This window comes from Amblyomma americanum, chromosome 8 (assembly GCF_052857255.1).
Source record: "Amblyomma americanum isolate KBUSLIRL-KWMA chromosome 8, ASM5285725v1, whole genome shotgun sequence".
NCBI classification, from domain to species: domain Eukaryota; kingdom Metazoa; phylum Arthropoda; class Arachnida; order Ixodida; family Ixodidae; genus Amblyomma; species Amblyomma americanum.
Genome location: NC_135504.1, coordinates 112,655,436 through 112,677,441, shown reverse-complemented (window position 1 = coordinate 112,677,441; position 22,006 = coordinate 112,655,436). Strand labels below are relative to the sequence as shown.

At 45.6% G+C, this 22,006-nt stretch overlaps 2 protein-coding genes across 4 annotated transcripts in view; one reads left to right on the top strand and one right to left on the bottom strand.

Moving 5' to 3' along the window:
• Window positions 1–14,133, bottom strand: part of LOC144102039 (WD repeat-containing protein 13-like) — a 53,190-nt gene extending 39,057 nt beyond the window's left edge. For 2 of the 3 annotated variants that reach the window (XM_077635304.1, XM_077635305.1), the window contains exons 1-6: window positions 13,917–14,133; window positions 13,034–13,089; window positions 12,699–12,781; window positions 10,051–10,105; window positions 3,836–3,960; window positions 2,446–2,528 (exon numbers count right to left, since the gene is read on the bottom strand). In XM_077635304.1, coding sequence (XP_077491430.1) covers window positions 2,446–2,528; window positions 3,836–3,960; window positions 10,051–10,105; window positions 12,699–12,781; window positions 13,034–13,089; window positions 13,917–13,995 — 481 coding nt within the window. In that variant the 5' untranslated portion in view covers window positions 13,996–14,133. Of the gene's footprint in view, window positions 1–2,445; window positions 2,529–3,835; window positions 3,961–10,050; window positions 10,106–12,698; window positions 12,782–13,033; window positions 13,090–13,487; window positions 13,714–13,916 lie in introns of those variants that run through there. The other variant, XM_077635307.1, reaches the window with a different exon arrangement.
• A 244-nt stretch (window positions 14,134–14,377) lies between these two features.
• Rac1 (ras-related protein Rac1) overlaps window positions 14,378–22,006 on the top strand; it is a 31,420-nt gene continuing 23,791 nt past the window's right edge. The window contains exon 1 of the mRNA XM_077635308.1: window positions 14,378–14,694. Coding sequence (XP_077491434.1) covers window positions 14,660–14,694 — 35 coding nt within the window. The 5' untranslated portion in view covers window positions 14,378–14,659. The remainder of the gene's footprint in view (window positions 14,695–22,006) is intronic.

The window sequence follows — 22,006 nt, the reverse complement described above, 5'->3', positions numbered from 1 at the left end:
TGACGGTAGATATTTTTTTGTGAAATACGTGCTGAAACGGCGATATCATTTGTTTACATTCAAGGAAGGATGTTATATGTTTCAATATTTTGTGTTCCAGTAGTTTGCATGTGGTACTTGTAAGTGAAATGGGCCTAAAGTTACAAACTTGATCTTAATCTCCAGATTTGTGGATAGGAATTATTTTGGCCAATTTCCAGTCTGCTGGAAGAGAAGATGAAATGAAGATAACAATTTGTTAAAAATAAGGGATGAGTATTTCACCATCCATTCTGCGTATCTTGTTAGAAATGCATTGGGTATATTGTCGGGTCCAGATCCATTTTCGGAATCTAATTTTAGCACGAGATTCAGTACACCAGCCTCATCAACTGTAAGGGGCTAAAGGCACGTGTTGGGAACTATTACGTGTGGTAGGTTTCTGTCATCAGTAGTGAAGGTCGTCCGAAAGTAATTATTCAGTGAGTTTTCTTTGGATTTGCTTTCGTAAGGGCTCATCACCTTAGTATCTTGTTTTTTAGGGTTTAAGTATTGCCAAAATTTATGCAGAGCATCTTTCAGGAAGCTACTAAGTTTGCAAGAAAAAAGTTCGCCTTAGCGAGTTTTATTTTTGATTTCATATTACTGATTGCACCTGAGGGAACAGAACTTCCTTTAATACTGGGTTTTGTCTTTAAAGACTTTCTCAGCCTCTTGACTTTTCGCTTGGCATGAATGATGTCACGATTTATCCACGGGTTATGCTTATCTGTTTTCTCAGTTTTAACTGGTACATACTTAGTCATGCAAAAAGCTATAATTCGTCTGAATCTTTGCCACAGTGCTTCAGTGTTAGTGCTACAGTCTAGTGCAAGCTGTTCAAAGAAAGAGAATTCGTAAGATAGGTGGTCAAGTATGCAGGTGTCGTCTGCTCAGTAAAAATCGGGAAATGATAGGAATGACAGGAAGACAGGATCAAATAAAAATCGCACACTTTCATGTTGTGGTTTTTAAAAGTGGCTGGTAGGCCATCTTGTTTTTATCAAGTGTGGCATGGGGGAAAGCCCACTTGAAGAATTTTGCAAGAGATACAATCCTAGCAGTGCACGAATAATCTGACCGGTCCATGCGATAAATGAGAGAGAAGAAAGCGAAGAGGATGCATTCGTACCATTTTCCTGACTCTCTAGACTCGACCTTCGGATAATTTGACCAGAGAGCGTGGTTTTGCCGTGACCGTATTTATGAAAGTCAGCGGTATTTGGTCACTGCTGAATATCAGAAATCTTCAAATATTTTGAAATTTTTATATGTCTTCACGCTGAGTATGAACAAAAAAACATACACACTCAATTTGCATTGAAAATTTAAAATATTCTTGCCCCTAAAAAACACAGTTTGAAGTCAGATAAGCATGCAAACTGTAAAACAATTTTTAAGAAAAAATGTTGCCTTTTAAAAATAGGCCATGTTGATGTCAATGGCAATTAGTAGTGAAAAAAGTTCAGGGTGCCAGCCAATAGGATGCGAGGTATTGGGTGTTACGGCATTAGTTCACAGGATCCCCCTCTCGAATAGTCACCTTCCTCACTGTTTGTCTGCTTAATAAATAAATAAAGACTATGAAGTTTGCATTAAAGATAAAACAGTAATTTATGGAGCATATATTTTGCAACATACAGTAAAGAGTGAGGTTCCTTTTAGGGGGGGGGACAAGGGTCTTCAATTTTTTTTTGTCAACATATCTTGCTGAAACCTAGCATGCAGGTAATCATAGAATGCCGATTTCAAATATGCATTTAGATATCTCACCTGGAAGGATATATGTGGCAAAATAAGGTGTGCTAATTACGTCATTTCTTATGGGCCTTTATGGTAAGTTCTCAGTTAGAAAAAGCTTTTTTTAAGAATAAGCAGCTATTTGCAAAGGCAAAGGCCCACCACATATCCTAAAGCTAACAAAATGCCACTAAAGTCATTTTCATTGATTATAAATAAATAACAAATTTGGAAACGAAACAATGTCAGTAATTACCCCACATTTGAGCTGATTGCTAATCTGTCATGTATAAAGCAAAATGGAAAGCTTTAGGATGTGCGGTGGATATGCGGGGATTTGCTGTGTGGGTTCGGAAATGTCTAAATATTCTTAGGAAAGCTTTTTTTTAACTCAGGAATTACCATAAAGGCATGTAAAAAATGGCTTAATTGGGATGTTATTTTGCCATGTATTTCCTTCCAGGTGAGATATTTGAAATCTAAATGCATATTTGAAATCAGCATTCTATGATTATCTGCATGCCAAGTTTTCAGCAAGTCATGTTGAGAAATAAAAACAAGTTTTTAAGACCCTCATCCCCCACTTTAGAGTCTTACCTTAATGCAACAGTGAAAAGGAAGACTGTCCCAGTTTTCCGCCAATTGGAGCGAAAGCATGAAATGGGGCGCCTGGTCCGTAATACTCACCCGCGTCGCGATGCTGGTCAAAGATGTGGTGGACTCCCGCAAAGGCGTAGTTCTCCGAGATGCTCGTGCCTCCCACAATGGCGCTGCGTGGGGCCCCACTCGGCGATCAATGCCAACCAAATTGTTTGCCAATGCATAAGCAGAAAAACCTCCAGAGACACTACTGAACTGCCTTTATGTCTTTGAAATGTCTTTACTAAAACATTTTAATGTGAGAGTATTACGAGGGCCATTACAGCAATAACTGTCCAGTGTCTGCGTCTGTGTGAACCTGCACCCGCCAACCAAAGCAGGCGGCGTTGACATCACGCTCTAAATCTGCCACTTTCCACCCTTCCACTTAATATAATACTGGCTAGAATGGCACACTGGCTATAATGACACATTAGATCTAATGAAACGCTGGCACTAGCAACTTGGTGAGGGCGCTTCAGTGACAAATGATAGTGACTGGGTTCTAGCGACGATAGTGGCTAAGTGAAGTTACACAAAACAGTCATAGTGGTACAGTTTGCGCTCCGGGCTGCTGAACGAGAGCACAAAGGATGAGAAGGTTGAGATGAATGCTCTTGCATTTCCTGTGCATCAATCCAGTTGATCACCCCATAATTTCTAATTTCATAATTGTGCGTTTTACACAAGCGGAATCTACCCGGGCTAGGACAGCTGTGCATGTATGGCACTTGCCCAAGGCAGGGTGGCAAGTCTAATGGTAGATGACCCTGAAAACTTGTGAAAACACACAGATCTCCACACGCACAGTGTGCTTCAAAGCGAAAATGAACGGTTGATCAACATCCAAGCAGTAATCTCTGACCACCATCTGAAGAGTGGCACCTAAATACAGTCTGGTCTGATTACATTTATACGTACTGTGTGGCTCAGGACAACCAGGAATGCTTACTCAAGCCTTAACTTTCAATCAATTTTAGTCTGGCAGACAAAAACCTCGACAGTTGGCTACAAAGCACGTTCGTTGTTTTGAAGCCTTTGTAGCACCTTCAATGCAATCCACTCTGGCTCTTGAATACCGGATTCAAGCTTTGCTTTTGGCTCCATCTTTCTGACTAAGCAATGACATCAGCATGCATATTAGGAATCAGCAGCTCATGAACAGGTGCTTACTGCCACAGATCTTCCTCGTGCATCTCTTACACTCTAGTCTGAATGCGGTCTAACACAAGTACTGCATAGGAGACACGTGTAGTGGGGGCAAGGCACTGGGTGCCTATCAGTGCTCATGCATGTCCGTCACTTTCGCAGTGGTTCTCCTCAAATTATTTGAACTGGCACTCAGCTGCAGTACTGCACGAGCAAAATGGCTGTGCAGGCACGTAAGGCAAGCTCACAGCTCTCGCTGCAGGAGAGCTTCCTCAATCAGTGGACATACCGGCTGGCTTCAGCGGCATATGTGGGGACCAGTCCTTCGTTGGTCAGGGAGCGCTGGTTGCCAAAGGAGCCGCGGCGGGAGGGTTCTCCACTGGCTTGTAGGCGGCTCTCCGATGAGTCAGATGTCTGCGAGAGCACCGCCATCTCTTAGCCCCTTCAGCCACAAATTATCGACCAGTGGCAAGAAAATATTCAAATTTTGAGACATTTGTGACTAACATGCCTAGACTGCACAGAAAATAACAGCTCCACCCTCCCCGACAAATAATTATGCGATTTCTGTCAGGTTCTCGTATGTCCACGTCATGGCTCTACAATGGCTTCAGAATGTCAGTCAGTTTTCTGACTCGTTATTACAAGAAGTCATAGCATAAATAATTAAGCATTATTTTTTCAGGCCTCTTAAGGGGGAACACAGGCATCAAATCGCGAAAATCTTGCAAAAAAAAAATCGGATTAAAAAAAAACAGATTTGGTATCTATAAGTCATTTTAATTATGCCCCCAAAAATTTTCTTCGAAAACAGCCCAGAAGTTTTCATAAAAGGGTTATTTGACCTGACTGCCCTGCTTGCAGAAACTAGAGCATGGCAATGGCTTCATGGATTTCACGCGGTTTGTTGTACTGTGTTCCTTCATAAATGCTTTATGCAGTGATGCACCTAAATTTCAAAATCATTTCCTCATTCTGTCACTAATTTGACATGATGATAATTAGTGCATTATGCATGTGTGGATATAACATTTTATGTAGAAAAAAATCAGGCAGCTAAAACTATTTGGAAAGTGTCATGGCATCAACCATTCCTCAGGGCAAAACTTAAGAGTGACTGCAGGCTATTACCCTGGTTTGTTGTTATGCCAGGCTTTCTGCAAGTTTGGTGCAGCAATGAAGCATATAAAAATTTCTAATGCCAAAGCTACTAATGATATTGCAGTGAAATTTTGTATTTAAGCATGCAGTCGGCTTCCCATCAAGCATGTCAAATTTCATTGCTCTACACCAAAAAATAAAGAATTTCACATCCGACCCTCACATCTGCCCTTAAAGCGCCAATGCATCCTAAACAAGGGAACAGGAACGCAGACTCTCTAAAGCCACACTGGCACTTCATGTGAAATTGAGAGGCACTGATCCTTATCGCTGTTTTCAGAGTTAATTTCACATGCCTGGCTTGAGACAGTTCTGCGTGGCTTGTCGCACAGGGTTCCAACTGTAAGCTACAACCATTCATGAGACATAGCATCCTAGTAGTAACAGAAATCGACATAAAGAAAAATGGTGCACATATTGTGTACACCATGCTAGCCTTGTGTCAGAAAAAAATTGGCGGTGGTTTAGCTCTGGTTAAACCTGGAGTGACACGATAGCTACAGCTGGCTGAGTGAAACTTGGTCACGTGACCAACCACGAGACGATGTGATCAGCCACGGCGCCACGCTGCCGGCAGCTGCTAAGCACCACGTGAACATCCACGTGACAGCGTGGTGGCGCGCCGCCAAGCTGAAGGCTCAAAATGCAACCATAATGTAGCTATCGCTACAAAAAGAGATACAAACCCAATAAAGCAAGAAACAGCTTCACTGCTTCACTCGACGGCAGTTAAGTATGCTAAATGCAAAAGACCACAGGACATACCCCTGACATTTGCCCCCTCAGAGGCGAATGTGCATGTCAGGTACGTACATTCTCAAAATGTGCAATGGGAGATTAGTGTGTAGACATCTACCACAGTGCAGACAATGAAACATGGATGCCATGATTAGTGCGTCAGGTGAGTTCAGTTGCTGTACTACATACATGTTGCCTCTATGCATACTATGAGGTGCACTCAATGGGTCACACTACTGACAGTTTCACCAATCTGCTGTCGATCACTTTCCTCGCACACAAGGTGAACTACACTAACACAGTCACGCTTCCTTTGAAGACTGCCTCGACCGAGTGACACATCTAACTTGACACCCACGTATACTGCACACAGCGTGGAGTCTGTAGGGTTCAACGTGCTGCTGTTTTCCTTTCCTGTCTTATTATGAGAATGTCAGCATGAGTTGGAAGGAAGCCAAGACCTTGTGTTTCACTTTACGACTGAGGTATGATGTACAGCATTTCTTGTAGCGTGTTTATAAGGATCGGTACAAACATCGTAGGAGCTGAGCCAACAGATGGGCCATTGAGTGTGGCAATGGTTTGAGATACTCTAGAGTGGGCAGCTCCCATCTCATCTGTTTTTAATTCCAAAGAATCATGTTCCACCCGCAGTTGGTTGTATTGACGGTTATGCGTGCAATACACGAAGTTATGCAATCCTAAGGTAAACTGTACGTAGGAGAGTGAAAAACCATGACATCACTTTTGATGAATAGAAAAGCTCAAAAGTGATGTCAGAATGATTTCAGGGGGAGCTTTAGTTCATCTCTTTTAGTTCAATGTGTGGAAAGGGTGGGGGTATTCTGCTATTTAAGAGCTGGCACACCCATTCTAAGGGGGGGGGGAGCTTTTTTGGAGATGGGTGGGCAGACCCTACTCTCAAGTAGCCACGGAGAGGGTCCGCAGGGCGGCCAGAGAGTTTGTCCACTGTAAGTTCTAAATACTTTGCACATATTTCCTGCTTATAAACCATTTATCAATTGGACCTCTTTTGAGTTTCCGTGAAACCCGCAAGTCTGAAAACAGCGAAGAAGGCAACAGGAATGAAGAACCTATTATCGCTGAGACATTAAAAGAAACATTCTTCGATCAGCCCTTTTGACTTCATTTGTTTTTTTTTGTTTAGCACCAAGCACTCGGGGCACTAAAACATTGTTTGTGTCTTTGCAGGAAGTGTCTCGCACGCACAAATTTCCTGCCCTTTGGTGAATGTGCAGCGTTTTCCCTTAATTTTTGACAGATTCCAGAATTATTGCAGTTCAGTTGCCTTGTACTAAATGTTGCCACTGCTTGCGCAGCGAGATTGACATGTTACGCTGCTTTTCCCCCAAGAGTTTTTTTTTCCCCGCATGACCAGGTTTGTGCAAAAGCAGCGACAGCAGTAGCGCCGTTTATTTGGGGTTCCTCCCGTCTGAATGACAGTGCCCACACTGAGAAAAGTAAGTGATCCCCCCATAGAAGAAACGACTTGTAGGAAGATGGTGTTCACTGCTGAAAATGACAATACGTGCAGAGCTCGAAAGATGCGAGGTGTTCGGAACGAAATGATTCATAACTCATTTGAATACCAGCATGCATGGGCAGATTAGTGCCCAACACGGTGCAGGACAATAATGGTTAAGGACGAAACAAAATCAGAAGCCTTATATGTTACAGTGACCTGAAACCACTCTGAGAGGCGATGTGGTAGTCATTAAAAAATTCCAGCCACAACTCACAAAAAACACTGCATGTGTCAGGATTGGCCAATACTGGCAATGGCTCACTGACGGGTGAAACACACATGCGACAGAGATGTGTATGGTGAGGACAGAAGTACCCCATTTACTCGCATAAGGAGCCCACCTGTCACTTTTGTCATTGAGAATTTTTACATTTTTTTTAACCTCGCATAAAAGAAGCACACCTTTGGGGACAGTGTTCAGCATGTTCCCTTTACCTCATCAGGAATGACTGGAGCCATCGACATCACAAAATCGTCGGATCACGCCTTGATACATCAAACACCTTTTGGAGTGAACAGTGCTAAAAACTGGTAACGTGAACATGGCTGACACAGGGACACAACTTGTCGATAGCGCACTTTTATTGATGATGAATGGACGGACGGACGGACGGACAGGCAGGCGGATGGCCAGACGTATATGAAATTTCGACATGCAAAAAAAAAAAAGGACAAACTTTTTTTCCCCCACGTTTATGGAAGCTTTTCTGGAAAAAAAGTGGGTTCATCACGCAAGTAAATATGGCTTAGCCCCCTATATAGACGTCTCAGTGCTGTGTCAATTTGGCTTTCTATTGAAATAGTGTTTTATTGTGACTTTGCGGGTATACAACGAAAGTTGCTAGCCAAGAAAAGAACCATGTTGGTTTTGAAATGCCATGATATTGCGAGAGGGAAACTCCAGGAGTCCTTTGAGCTTTATGTATTTTAGCCAAGCTTCCACTGTAGGCTCACCTCAATCTCCTGTTCTTTTCGGGGAAATTTTGCAGCCATGTGATGCTTTCTTTTTTCAGTGTAAATGGGTTTTGAAGTTTTATATCTTGCAACCTCAATTAAGTCAATTTTCAGGTTTGCAACATTACAAACTGCCTGCCTATGAATCCTCACCAAACACTTACTAAAGAAAAAAAGAAAGAAACTATAAATCTTATTTTCGGCCATTCTAGACATTTCAAGAATTGGGGGTTATCCCTACCACTGAGCGGTGGACTTGCTTCTCGGCACAGTTTTCACAGTACTGTTTGTGATCTCATTTGTTATTCGTGCGAAGTACTGCAGTAAAATTTTAGTCCCCCCTCCCCCATCTTTTTTTGCTGTTTCAAATTTATTTCCTACGCTACTTTGAAAAGCAATTTACTGCAATGAAGAAAGCAAGGCCTGAGCAATATGATTGATCATCAACACAAAAAATTGTAAACTACTTCACAGTTGTCCGTTATAAAAAAATTAGGAGTGGACTGAACATCATACGTCTACATTTCACCTCTGCTCCTTCATGCTGCAGCTGTGGCATGTACGAGAACTGCCCATACCAAGTATTCAGTCATTCATTTTTGCCCGACAGGAGTAAAAATAAACTTAAAAAAAGGATGGATGATTTAGCATGGTTAAGCCAAATGTGAGTTAGGTGCAATAGCACTTCAGTTTCGGTTTCGGATCGAGGCTCAGTTTTCAAGGTCAAGCAGGCGTCAGACAAAACATCGGCGAAATCGGTGAGTAGGGGGCCTTAGTGCTAGCGCACTAAAACTGGAAGGGACACTTAAGCTCTGCCTTAAAGGGACGATGCAATAGCGTTAATGCCGATGTGCGGAATTGGCCATTCTCTGCTTTACATTCATAGATTGCTGGGAGTCCCCATACCAGCGCTGGTGCAGTGGTTAAGCGATGAAGTGATGTGCTACTGCCCTGCGATGGCAGGTGTTGCCACCGGTGTTGCTTCTGCGACTCAGGTTGCTCTTCCCAACCAACCTCTCGCGACCAGTCATTAATTTAACAGCCGTCTGGCCAAGGTGATCAGTTTGCTCACAATCTGGTAGGCAGGTTGTGATGACATCACAAGGTCATGTGGCCTGGGTAGTCCACCCGCTACCCAGCTCTTTTAAGGCTGCAGAAGGAACGGACAAACACCGAAAAAATCTGCAAGTGGGTGCTCTAGTGCTGGCGCAATAAAAAGTGTCAGGTGATAGTATAATTTGATTTGACAAATCTGCATTAGCACTACAGGTTGTGCATTTCACATTTAGTTCGATTATCGTTCTACTGTGTCTTTGAATTTGATTTTGCCATGGACTATACTGCTACTGCTTTAACCCTTTTCGGCGCTTTGTACAGTCGTTCACACACCTGTCTATAGCATTCGAACGGCGCAATTTGTTTTGCATTTTTGACAATCGCTGCTACGTGGTGCACCCAATATATCTTTAAAGACATGGGGAGTTAACCGGAATCCATGGGAATGGGCATACCTGATAAGGTGTTGTCTCGAGCCCCGGTCCACTAGTGAACTACGCGGTGCACCATTCGAGCATTCAAGACAGGCACGTGGACTGCACACAACTGTGCACACAGCAGCTTTTACTGAAAATGTGCCGCATCTAGTAGTGGTTTTATTGTATCAATCAAATTTAGCATCCTTCTTGCCACAAGAAAGTTTTTTTTTGCGTATAGCAGACGCAGTAAATGATATTTCACAAAACAGTGAGCTGTGTAACAGTCGTCCGCCATTTTTATGCCGATGGATTTTGCTGCCAGTGATCACATCGACTCTTTTTGCTCAATGCCGAGTGTAATGGGCATATTCGAAAAACAGAGTGATTCCACGATCCCTGGAGGGCTTACTTGCAAAATCCGGGCATTTCGATGTCACCACTTCTTACCAACACGACTCTTTGGAATTTTCCACATCCTTGTGAAAACTTACCCGCTGGTCTTTCACTCTGGAAAACTAAACAACTCCCTTTCTTGAGACCTGAACATACTACTTAAATGGAAGAATAATTGTTTTCGATTAAAACAAACTATGGTGCTTGAAAGGGTTAAAAAAAAATGGAAGTACTCACTTCGAGAGTAGCCCGGCTGTTGCTTCGCCCACCCATGCTTCGGCTGCGATTACTCCTGTGACAGAGCAGCAGTACAACAGTAACTGAGGGATGCAGGCCCCCAAAGCAGGTATTCAACATTAGCCTGCACAAGCAGTGGCTATTTAAGGCGCCACACCAGTTGCCAGCCATCTTGCATTTCAGAGCTGCCGCGCTTTGGCAGGGACACAACACACCACTCCGACAAACGTGGCTCCCATGCCAACAACCTTGATTCCTCTTCCCCTTGTCCTATCCTTCCTCGCGTGATTTAGAGTCACTGGATAAGTTTTCAGAATACCGTGATCTTCCTCACCCAGCAATCGGATTTGGAAGGTTCACGACTGCCCTGCCCGATGCTCCCAGCATTGGAACCGCATCCACGGTTCCCTACGCATCAGCCTTATCAAAGCAATTATAAAAGGTTTAAGGAAAACTCCTGTGTAGCTGGCACAGTTAACTTCATAGATATTGTGAACGAATGCTCAGATAAAACGGAAAACAATCATTATCATAGCTCATTTAGGCAGCACCTTGGTCATGTATGTCAGTCCTAGAGGAAAGTCCAGAGGCTTCGAAAACTCGGCACTTTCTAGCAGCAAGGGGGAAAGGAATGTGGTCCTCTGAAAACTTATCCAGCGACTCTAACGCCATTCTCCATCTATACTCCATTTCATACATAAAGTGCAATGCTCTCAAAGCTAGTGTTCTTGTTTACGCTGCCGACACCAACAATCAAAAAGTAGTACGTTTCTTGTGGTGAGTGAAAAATAATAAATGGTTTCCCTGCACAGTTAAGACAAAATACTTTTTTTTCATTAACTTGATTAAACGTGCTCTTACATTTAGCAACACGCTGCTGCTTTCTCGTGCCTCAGAGCACTTGGCCACTAAAAAGTGGAGTAACTAGCCTCACCTTAATTTTTCCATGTGGACTACTTTCATACCTTTCACAGCATCGCACCTGTTGTACGAAACAGAGTATAGCGCCCTCCTGTGTTTATTACTGTAACTGCAAAGTACACTAGCGCTCTCCATTGACACTGCCTGGAATTAGGTCTGTTGTAGCGATCACTTCGCCGTGATGCACTCATAAAAGAGCACAGTTATGCAAGCAGCAGACTGCAGCATTTCCTGTGGCCACACTACATGCATCCTGCTACCTATAGCATTCAATCTACACTGACCCTGCAAACATAAACAAACATAAACTGATTGCAAACATAAACAAGAACATGGCATGAAGTTGATCGGGATGCAGACACAAGCAATCAAGCAAGTCATATGGTTTTCAACCTGCACTTCTTTCGTAACTCTTCAAGACAAGAAATTTCCGGAAAGCTAACATGACACAATGGCAAGGCTATCCGAAGAAGCTGCATTTAAAGACCACCATAAGTGTTTCCTGTCTGGAGCTACAGAACAATATAAAAAAATCATAGGCCTACAGGGTGTCCCAAGTAGCAAGACCCGAAGATTTAAAGTAACAGCAGCTTCGCAAACTTGCGCATGCCATGCCAACAGCCAGTTGGGGAACACTGTCAGGCACACTGCATTTGCAGCACGCAATTTTGTTGCAAACATTTAAAATTTCACATGTCTTATTCAGGGTGAGAGACATTTTTGCAAACGAAGCTGCTAAAATGAAACCAACATCATATGTAGTTTCATCAGACACTCTACAGCTTCATAGTGGAAACTTTTTCCGTGTCCACAGCACTTTGAAAGTTATCAAATTTTACTAATTAATCAGATCTAAAGTGAACAATGCTACCGCATGCTCCAGGAAACTAAGAAAAACTGCATTCCAGTTTAAATCTTGCAATCTTTACCCATTTTTTCTAAGCCCTTAGTGGGACACCTTATTTATCAGTGCCCATCTTCAGCATTTATTTTTTCCAGCAAAGAACCTGGTACACAACAAAGGTAACCTTTGACTGCAGCCTCAGGACAAGCAGCACCATCCCCATGATTCACATGCTGTCTTTATTCACTGTTAGGCCTTCATTTGCAGGTTCCTTTATCTGTGAAAGCCACATTTTCCAGCTTAGTTCAGGCCTGAACAGACTATCCTTAGCAAAACCACCGCACGAATACAGTTTGATGTAGTGTTGAAATTCACGCAAGCAGCCATCATTACACAACTGCCCGTCATTACGAAAACATTATAATCATACCATAACTTTCTATTGTGTCCATAAAACATAATGGGAAGTGCAGGCGTTAGCCGAAGTGATGCTGTGCTGGAGACGTGTATTACGCGGTGATGTAAAAAGTGAACACACCTTTACACATGCTCTGGTCCTGAATTCTAAATGTAGGTAACTTTGGACAGAAATTTAATTATGTTCATAGTGAAAGAGGTCATTCAAAATCAGAGATAATCCTTATTGTACTGCGGCTCGATTCCAGCCAGGTCTACAAGCCGGCACGCTCTCAAGCTGTCGTTCCTTCACCCCTTTCGTTCGCCTTCAAGTGCAGCGACAAATGTCGTGCGAAGCAGCCGCAGCTTGCTATGTCAAAAAGCACGGCAAGTTCCTCTTTCGCTGCACTCATTATGCAACGTTTTCACAAAAGAAAAAGGCACAGGCACCCATGCAATCAATGTGCAACCAAGGAGAAGCACTTACGACTGCTCAACAGACACTCCATACCGCTGGGCGAGCAGCTGGCTTCGGAGGCGTAGGTACTGTTTGCGGAATGCGAAGCATTGCTGGAGGCACCGACGGAAGCCGCCAAATGAAAAGTAAACAAAAGAAAAGAAATAAGTTGCATAACTCGTCCATCACTCAAAGTGTCACGGGCATATATGGGTGCCATAGGACAAAGAAAACAAGGCCGACGCTTAGACCGAGATGGGAACCTTAGTGACTTGTACATTGCAGGGAATGGGGAAACCAGTTATGCCGTGTTAACAAAGCCACTAGCAAGGATCATGGGTCGGCCAAGAACAAAGATTCATCACCTCGTTCTTCTGCGACTCCCTAAGCAGTTGGCTCCGCCTTCGTATGTACAGTGTCCCTGCATGAGAGAGAAAGATGAGCATTATGAGCAGCTAATTTTCAGGGTGCACTTACCAGTATTGGATTTTGGGATCAACTTAAGATTTTCACTGAAATAGGCTGGCAAAGAGCGCACAAAAAATGAGATGTAAGCTTGACAAAAATGCCGAGGACGAACTTTTTAAAACATAGAATTCTTATCTAAAAGGAAAGAATCGACAAAAGTTTGTCACCATTAATCATCACAAGCACAATGAGAAATGCTTCTTTTTTGCCTTCTTACCTTAACGATTAACGGCAACTAGCAAAAGTCTACACCAACAGGACATGCCTCGTGAACGCCTACAAGGCAAAATTTTATTTTAATTCTGACCAACACTAGTGCGCCAGACAAAATACTGCTCAATATTTGCGTACCACACTCCGATCGAGTTGCGCGGTCCACCAGTGTTCATGAAGAGTCCAGCGCTGTGGGTTTGAAGCGCCGTGCCTTTCAGATCATGTAAAACCTGGCGATCGCAGTAATATCTGCGATGACGCTGTTAATTCCTCCAAAGCCGAACGTCTTGAACCCAGCTGCGAACAATGCAACAGCTTTCGCTAGCGACACCGAAGCGCGCGGCAGAGAGGCGCCAACATATGCGCCCGCGAACGCTCAAACGCACGATATTGTCCGCCGTCGTAGCGTAAACGTGTCAATGTCAAACATTGTAAAACCGGACGCCCTCCAACTTCATGACATTCGCAGCGGACACATTTTTTTTTCTTTAGCATCGACAGCTCGCCGCGTCAGAAACAGGTGGCCAAGGTGGCAACGCCGCCAGCGAAACGTGAACCGAAACTTACGAAAGTTGGGGTCGTTGGGAGACCTGTAGGCGTTGAAGCGGGCGTCGACGGCGAGCACTTGCTGCCAGACGGTCGCCATCGCTCGCGCCACTGAACACGGTGGCCTGCAGCCGTGGGAACCACGCCGAATGTTTATTTACATTTCACGTTCGAAGGCTGACGGACCGCGCCATGCCACCGCGCAGCTGAGCACGCCATAGATGGCTGAGCGAATGCTGGGGGCGCCAGGGTCGCATTCCTTGTCCCTAGATTGCTCGCAAATGACGAAAATAATGACGCCGCAAATGACCAAGTATGCTATGTGCACACACTGTTGCTTGAGAAGTGCAAAATTAAAACTATTTACTCGCATTTTGCGTTCATTTGATGCGCGGTACGAGGCGTTTTATAATTTCTAGGTACTAAACGGCGTCAGGAACTGGGGAGAAAAATTTCAGGTGCCGCCATTTTGTTCTCTATATATGGCCGCCATCTTGTCCACCGCCCAGCTCCTGGAGAGCCGACTTGTGGGAGTGAGCGTCGCGTGCCTCGTGCGGTGGTGGTCGTGGTGAAGTTTGCCTCTTTTGCTTGTTCGCGTGAGGAAGCGCCCGTCCGACTCGCTGTGGTGTCGCCGGTGGTGTTGTTGTCGTAGGTGCCGCGCGACGAAGCAGTTATTTCTCCCGTGCCCTCCTGTCGTCCAGGCGTCGGCAGGGAACTGAATCAAAAGTGGCCCGGAACAGTTAACCCATCGAGTTCGGTACAAAATGCAGGCGATTAAGTGCGTGGTCGTCGGCGATGGGTGAGTACTGCCATTGAACCGAGTTCGGGGTTCTCTTGCCGGAGGTCACGTTTAGTGCCACGCCTTCCTTTCACAGTTCAAAACTCCATAGCGGTTTGGTTAACCGCTGGTCACTGTTGTTCGGCCTCGTGTTGGGAAAGGTGTCTGTGGTTGGCGGGGTTTGGCTGGGGCGAGCCTGTCTGTCGCCTGCTGCTTGCCGCAAATCGCGTGTTGGCGCCGGCGATGTCTCGCGAGTTGTTTGTTTTTTTTCTCATTGGGTGTTGTTGACTCACGACCCCGCGCTGCGGCGAGTGTGGTGCTTTTATTTCTCCGTTTCATTGTAGAAGAAACGACAAACCCGTTTTCATATTGGCTGCGTGCCGGTCGGTTTCCTCAGCCCGGAAAAAATGAACTCCGGCGGAAAAGCGGCTTCCCCTGGATTCGGCGCTCGTCGTGTTGGGAAGCCCCTTCGAGTTTGATTCGGCTTTTTTCTTTAATCAGCCTCGACGGGGCAGGGATTGGCCCGGCACCGTTTGACGGGGAGCGCGGAGTGTTGGAATATAATTCCGGCTGCAACACAGAACAGACGACGCCTTCATTGGTTTGATTGAATCGTCGCCGGTTGAAAATAAAAGTAAAACTCCGCGGGGCTCTCTTCCTTCCCGGCGTCTTCGCGCGTCGGAGACTCGATACAATCTTGGAGGCCGGCTCCTTTTTTGCTTCTGAGGCAACCTCGGAACTGCAACCTCGGGGAAATACCATCACGGCGCGATACCGAAGCGCCGCCGATTGCAGGAAGTCCGTGATTAGTCGCCGCCCGCTGGCTCATCGCCGGACATGTATGATGGTATTTTACTGCCCCTCCACCTCCGACTTCGCCAGTGCCGATTTTCGCTCGATTTCTCCTTTCCCCCGAGAGCGATCGGACGGGGATTGCGCGGTTTCGGGTTAGTTGGTAGTGTGTAGGTACGGCAAGCAGCTAAGAAAGCCCCGAGCGCCCACACGGTTTTGCCGCTTTGATTGTTTCTTCATCTTAGTGCTACCTCGCATGAATGGAAGGAGTCCGTGTCGGACGGCTGTGCGCGGCGAGCGGAGGTCGCTCCGTATTTGCGTAGGTAGACGACACGCGCGCTGTGCTGGCGAGGCCGGCACGCGTCATGCCTCTCCTTTCCTCCCGGCGTGAGCTGACTTTTTTTTTAAAGACTTTTTCTTTATTTGCTGCTTGCGCGTGCGGGCGCCTACGCGGCCCAGTCATCAACAAAACAATAAACGAAACAGACGTGTGCCGTCTGCGGGCGAGAGCCCCGGTAGCAGCAAAAATACGCCCTGACGACCGCGTGTCCCACTTTTTTGAGGTCGTGTTGTACGTGAGACCACGACAACGGGCGCATTGTGGGAGAGAAAAAAAAATAAAATGAACGAGAAAAAATAAGTCGTAGATTCTTGTCGTCTGCGCACGCGCCACTGGAAGTCTGGCGGGCGCCGGAATGACCGCAAAAATTCAGTCGGATTCCCACATTATCGCCCGCTTGTTCCTTTGCAAGAGGAGCGCAACGCCAGTGCTGGCCGTGATGTAACGCTGGCAGTGATCTCGCGCGATCAATGTCCAGCCCGGTTTAATTACTAACGGCTAGCAAACTGTGCACAGCGGTCGGCGCGTAATGAGGCTATCGGTCAAACATCAATTTCGCATACGCGCCGATTAGGGCGCGCACGGTCTTATCTCAGTTCGCGGCACCTGATGAAGATAAGGAATTCGGAAAAAAAAAACCAAAGCAACAAAGATTAATGAAAAGAACGCCCTTCCTACATTCCAAACGCCGGGCCAGTAAAGCTCTCGTGATCAAATTCCAGCGGTACGCGCCAGGCGCGTTGCTCCTTGTTTTTTCTGTCGTGTTTCCCCCCAAACCCTGCTTACTCGCGGCGTGCGGTATCAGGTGTCGACAGCTCGCCGGTTGGCGTGGTCGGCCGTGACGGCTCCGACCTGTGCTTGTCACCGCCTTCTGAGAACGGTGGGGGGGAAGGCAGGCAGTGGTCGCCCGGTGGTGTGCGCGACAGTGCGAAGCTGTGGTAATCCGAGGCCCGTTCAACTTTCGCGATTGACTGGAGTGAGCCGCGAAATCGAAGCGAGAGTCGGCGCGTTTATTGCGAGCACGGAATTTCGGGCCGGATGTGCGAGTCGACTGTAGCGAGGCGCCTGCGTTTTTTTTTTTTTTTTCCACTCTACCTGCGTACACCTTCCCGCGGTTGCGCAACTCGCTCTTTGCGCGTTTCTCTTCGAGGAAAAAAATGGAGGCTCGTTGCGAATCGGCCTTGAGTGTACTGCGGCCGCATTTTTAGGATGCGAACCGTCCAGCACTACCGAATCCTGCCTGCGAATGTGGGCGCTGGAAAAATTACTAACAAATAAAAAATATTGCAGTAAGAATATCATGCAAGAGACACGATGGCCTCGTTTAATTGGCTGTACCATTTTTGATGTCAGTGGTACAGTTTGTGTTAGTTAATGGCGACCACAGTGCTGTAGCATTTCCATAGCTTTGTGCATTTGTTTGTTAGTATTCCATTTCAGTCGGGCAATCCGATGTAATTCGCTAAACAACACTCATTCACAAGACCTCGGTGGAGGGGAGAGAACCATAGAGTTTGTAAGGAGACCAGTCTGCCCGTTTAAACCACTCGGGTAACATTAACTTGAACAGTTGCCTGGGATTGATGCTACACCAACGTTAGCAGTCGTCAAAAAGCATGGCAGCAAATATCTATCTATACATCAAAAGAAACGGCGTTTGCAGCATCATTCTTGGTACAGGTGCCCTGAATACTGTCATTGACCTTGCCGCTGAAACTGCTGTCCGAGACGGTTTGTCCTGTCACCGTTGTTCATGCCATTGAGGACTACTCTTTATTTTACTCGGCTGAAATTTTACTCGGCTAATTTCATAGGGGGCTGCTTACCAAGGTTTTGCAGTGGTGGAGTCGTTGTAGGAGTATTTGATCACTTGTATTATTAATACGGGGCAGGTGCTGAAAGTGCTGCTGTAGCATACAGTAAGTGTGTGCCATAACAGATGGCACCACCAAACCACGGTCACATGATCGCCTTCTGACCAATGAGAACGGATCACTGTGAATGAAAATACAAGTCTACGTGCTCGTCAAGGATGCCATCACTGTCACATATTGAACTCGTATGGGGGCAAAAAAAAAAAAATGAGGGCAGTTTTCTTTTATATATAGAAGCTTGTTCTGGCATTACTAGAAAGGCAGAGAATGGCACTGTTTGATTATGTACTGTGCAAATTTTTTGTCCACTGTACTAGACCCAGTTTGCAAGCAATTTGAGTCGATGCCAGTCGAGCATGCCAGGTAGTGGCAGAGGCTAGTGGAGGAAGGCAGCAAAAAAATCCAGCTCCATTCTATCCTCTCTCCAGCGCGAACCTTACTCTTCTGAGCATGATTTGAGCCCTCGTGTCCCAACTGTGTTCACCTCGAGCCAGGTTAGAACGGCATTACTCAGTTTACTTTGTGCGAAGGAATAGTTGACAGAGTGATTTCTGCAGGCTGACTTGGGTCACTGCTTGTCTAATATGTGTAAGTTTCTTTGAAATGTATGCCCGATCAGTCATCAGCTAATTTTGGCAAGGGAGAAGGGTTTGTTCAGCAAGCAGCCTGTCTACTCAACACATCCTGTTCGCTTGTTACCTTGTGAAAGGTTGAGAGGAAGAACGATGAAGGGGTGGGGGTTGGTTGGCCCTGGCAGTGGTAACAGGTGATAATTGTGAGGCTCGTTAAGTGTCCTGCCGGAATCTGCATGTGGAGACAAGAGACAGTGGAGCTTCAGTTGTGCAGCATAGCCTAGAAGCAAGTTGTGGGTTGGGGGGAGCTGAGGTCGAAGTTTCTAAATCCATTGCCGCCCACTCCCATCTGTCTTGTCGCTCTCCTTCTTGTGCGTTTCCGCCCTTTGCTTGCCACACGCAGCCACCCTCTCGTCTCGGAAGTGGGCCTCCCAAATTTAGCCCAAGGACGGTGGTGGCGCATAAGCTTCCACCACCACCGCCGCCTTTTTCCTCACTGCCAGGGCTGACTTCCTCCACTGTTGGCCTCCGTCACAGTCTCCGTGTGGTAGTTGAGCGGTCAGTAAGAATGAGAAGGGGGTGAAAAACTACAGGAAGCCCCAGACGGCATTTTTTTTTCTTTTTTTTTCTTCCACTGCACGGTTGGGACAGTGCCGATAATAGCGCACTCTTGTGATGTAATGAGGCTTCACATACTGTGGGCGCTCAGCCAGTTCTCAGTGTTGGTGTGCCAAGGCCAGAGTTACTTAACTGTACCAACTGGGAAGCATGATGGTTTGTCAATCACTCCAGCTTCATGACAAGTTTCTTTTAGCAGGCATTTGTTAGGGGCTGGCATGATCGCAGCTATTGCTGACATGGTTATGTGTTCTGTTGTAATCTGTTGCAGTATATTGGACCAAGTGTTGCATCAGTCTCAGTTGTCGCTATCAGCCGCACACCAGTACTAGATTTCCTGTCATATTTGGAGCATGCCGACAGTCATTGAATTGACAGTGATAACAAAGCTGCTTGCATTGCATGTGGCTGCTCAACTCAAGGACTTGAGGTCAGATCCCAGCTGCTGTAGCTATGTAGGTGGAGGTGAAACGCGGTGGACGCCTGCGTGCTGTGCAGTCACAGTGTCTGTTTTAACTACTGAGGTGGATGAAATTAATCCAGAGCCCTCCACTAGGGTGCCTCTTTTGCTCTTCCTTCTTCCACTCATTCTTTCATCCCTTCAGTCACTGCGTGGCTTAGGTGTCCATTGAAAACTTAGTTGCCGAGTCTTTCCTTTCCTCACAACCGTTTATTGTGCTTGACTTTGCCTGAAGCACTCCTCAGCATTGATTTTTACTGGTCAATCTTTTTTTAGGACATCACAAAATCGCAAAGCCTGCACGTTCAGCTGCAGGGTTAGGATCCTGTAATGCATTATAGGTTGTGTTTAGCTTGTACCTTCGGCGGCTCAGGGCATTCCAGTCCCCCAGTCAGACAAAAAGTGGGCAGCCAGAGAGAAGCGAGCCAGTGATGCTATTCTTGCCCGCAAAAATGGACTGGACAGAGGCCACGCCTGCTCAGGCCGCCGCCGTCCTGTGTGGGCAAGGGGATGTGGTGTTTGGAGTGGGCCGGCCTGCTGTGTCAACACAGGCGATGGATGCATGTGCTCTCGTCTGTTATTCTCCTGCCTCAGCTCTGTTTGGTGTTGGAGGTTTCCCGGAAGCTTGCCCCCTTCTCTGTTGTGGTCCTGTACGGATGTGTGTGTATGTGGTCAGGGCTGTTGAGGAGTGTTTGTATTTGGTTTAGCTGAGGATGCAAGGAGACGTTGCTTCACCCACCCTCCCCCTGTAGCTTATGAGCTACTTTGCAGCACTGTAGTAGGGGAGACAGAAAGGAAAAAAAGAAAGTATAGAGTTGATAGTTGTTTGTCATAACTGTACACTCTAAACAGAAAGGAGTAAGAAAGGGAGTCTAGAGGACAGCTTACTCCCCCCCATATAGGTGTATTTGTGTTTAGAGTGTAGGAGCTTGCACATGGTCACCAGTGTTTGCCAGTGGGCTGCAATCTGACCCTGATAGAGAAACAGTTATGCTTGTTTTTTAAAGGACTCTTGCCCTGTTTTGCTGCAACGAATGACAGGCTTTGCTAAATTTTGATACATTCACAGATAAAGTATACAGATTGATTGTCTGCTGTAGCAAGGTTGGTGATGTATCCTGGGCCCATATTTCTGTTTTGGTTGAAAGGTGTGTAGACAGCAAATTTTGCTTGCATGGTTTCTTTTTAACGATGCATTGTACATTATTGTATGTGAATCACCCTGTGGTATTCACCTAACACCGCTAAATTTATAATTGAAATTTTTCTTGATGCTGTTTCGGCTTTATCAACCGAACGATAGCTGCAACTTCTAGTTGGTGTGTAGGTCATGTGAGGCATGAAAAAACCGGCAGTATTATCGCTGATTTGGGATTTAGCTCATTACACTGCCTAAGCCAGCCCATTTCAGGAGCTGGAATGCCAACACACGATGTATCACAGATTCTATTTTAGTTTTTATTCATGCCTCATGTGACCTAAACCCACCTTTGATGTCAAAGCCATCACTCGGGTGTTGAAACTGAAACAGCATGAGAGAAGAAATTGAATTATAAGTTATGCAGTGATTGTAGGCGAAATCCACTAGGTGATTTGTGTGTACTAATGTCTTGCACATCTCTTTAGTGAAGAAAACATACAGCTACAAGTAGGTATCAATACTCCTTTAAGCTGCAGTTGCTCAGTGTGCTGAATTCTAAAGCACCCTACATGTTGACATTCATTAGTTTATCTGAAAACGCTTAGTTTTGAATCATATGGGTTTACTGTAGTGGACGAATCTGTGTTGCTTGTTTAAGTCCTGCAGCCTTATTTTACAGTCACCAAAACAGCATAGCTAAATTTTTCCGTTAAAACTTTTCCATTACTACAGTAACCAGAAATTTGAAGTGTAAACCAGCAGTGCATCTCACATTGCAAGCAACTTGATGTGTATTCATTAATGCGAAATGCAAATATGTTGCAAGAGTTCTTTTTCTAAATGCCGTCGCTATGGCCCTGTGGTTATGGTGCTAGGTGGCTAACCCAAAAGATGTGGGTTTGATTCTGGTAGTCACGGTCGCATTTCGATGGAGGCGAAATGCCAGAAACCCGTGTGCTTTACAATGTGAGTGCATGTTAAAGAACCCCAGCTGGTTGAAATTATCTGGAGGCCTCCAGCATGGCGTCGCTTATAGCCAGAGTCGCTTTAGGGCTTTAAACCCCATAAACCACCAACCTTTTCCTTCTAAACATGCTGGACGTGGTAGGTAGCATGTTTTTGTTAGTCTCTTCCTTATTGCATCAAAGTTCAGCAAGCTGTAGCCATTCGCAGAATGTGCTTGTAGGCCTGATCTTCCTGACCGAATATGCTAGCCCGTTATACGTAGTGGCACAGGCAAGGACCTTTATTATCAGTTACCTTTGATTGTCCCATCATAGTCCCGCAGTGCCACCATGTCCCAATAGTTGGCGTCCAGTGGGCCGCCAAGTTTTTTTTTTTTTTATAGGATGAGGATTGCCATTGTAATGAAAGGACACAAATATAAAAGGGACAGATATGTTCACGATGCTGGATGAGCAAAACTACGAGCTGTTTAATTGGAGGGAATGCGGTGCATATATTACACCAACAGACAAGGGCAACATGGAAAAGTTCCCACACAGAATAGGGTGGAGTGATCTGGCTGCTTAGGTT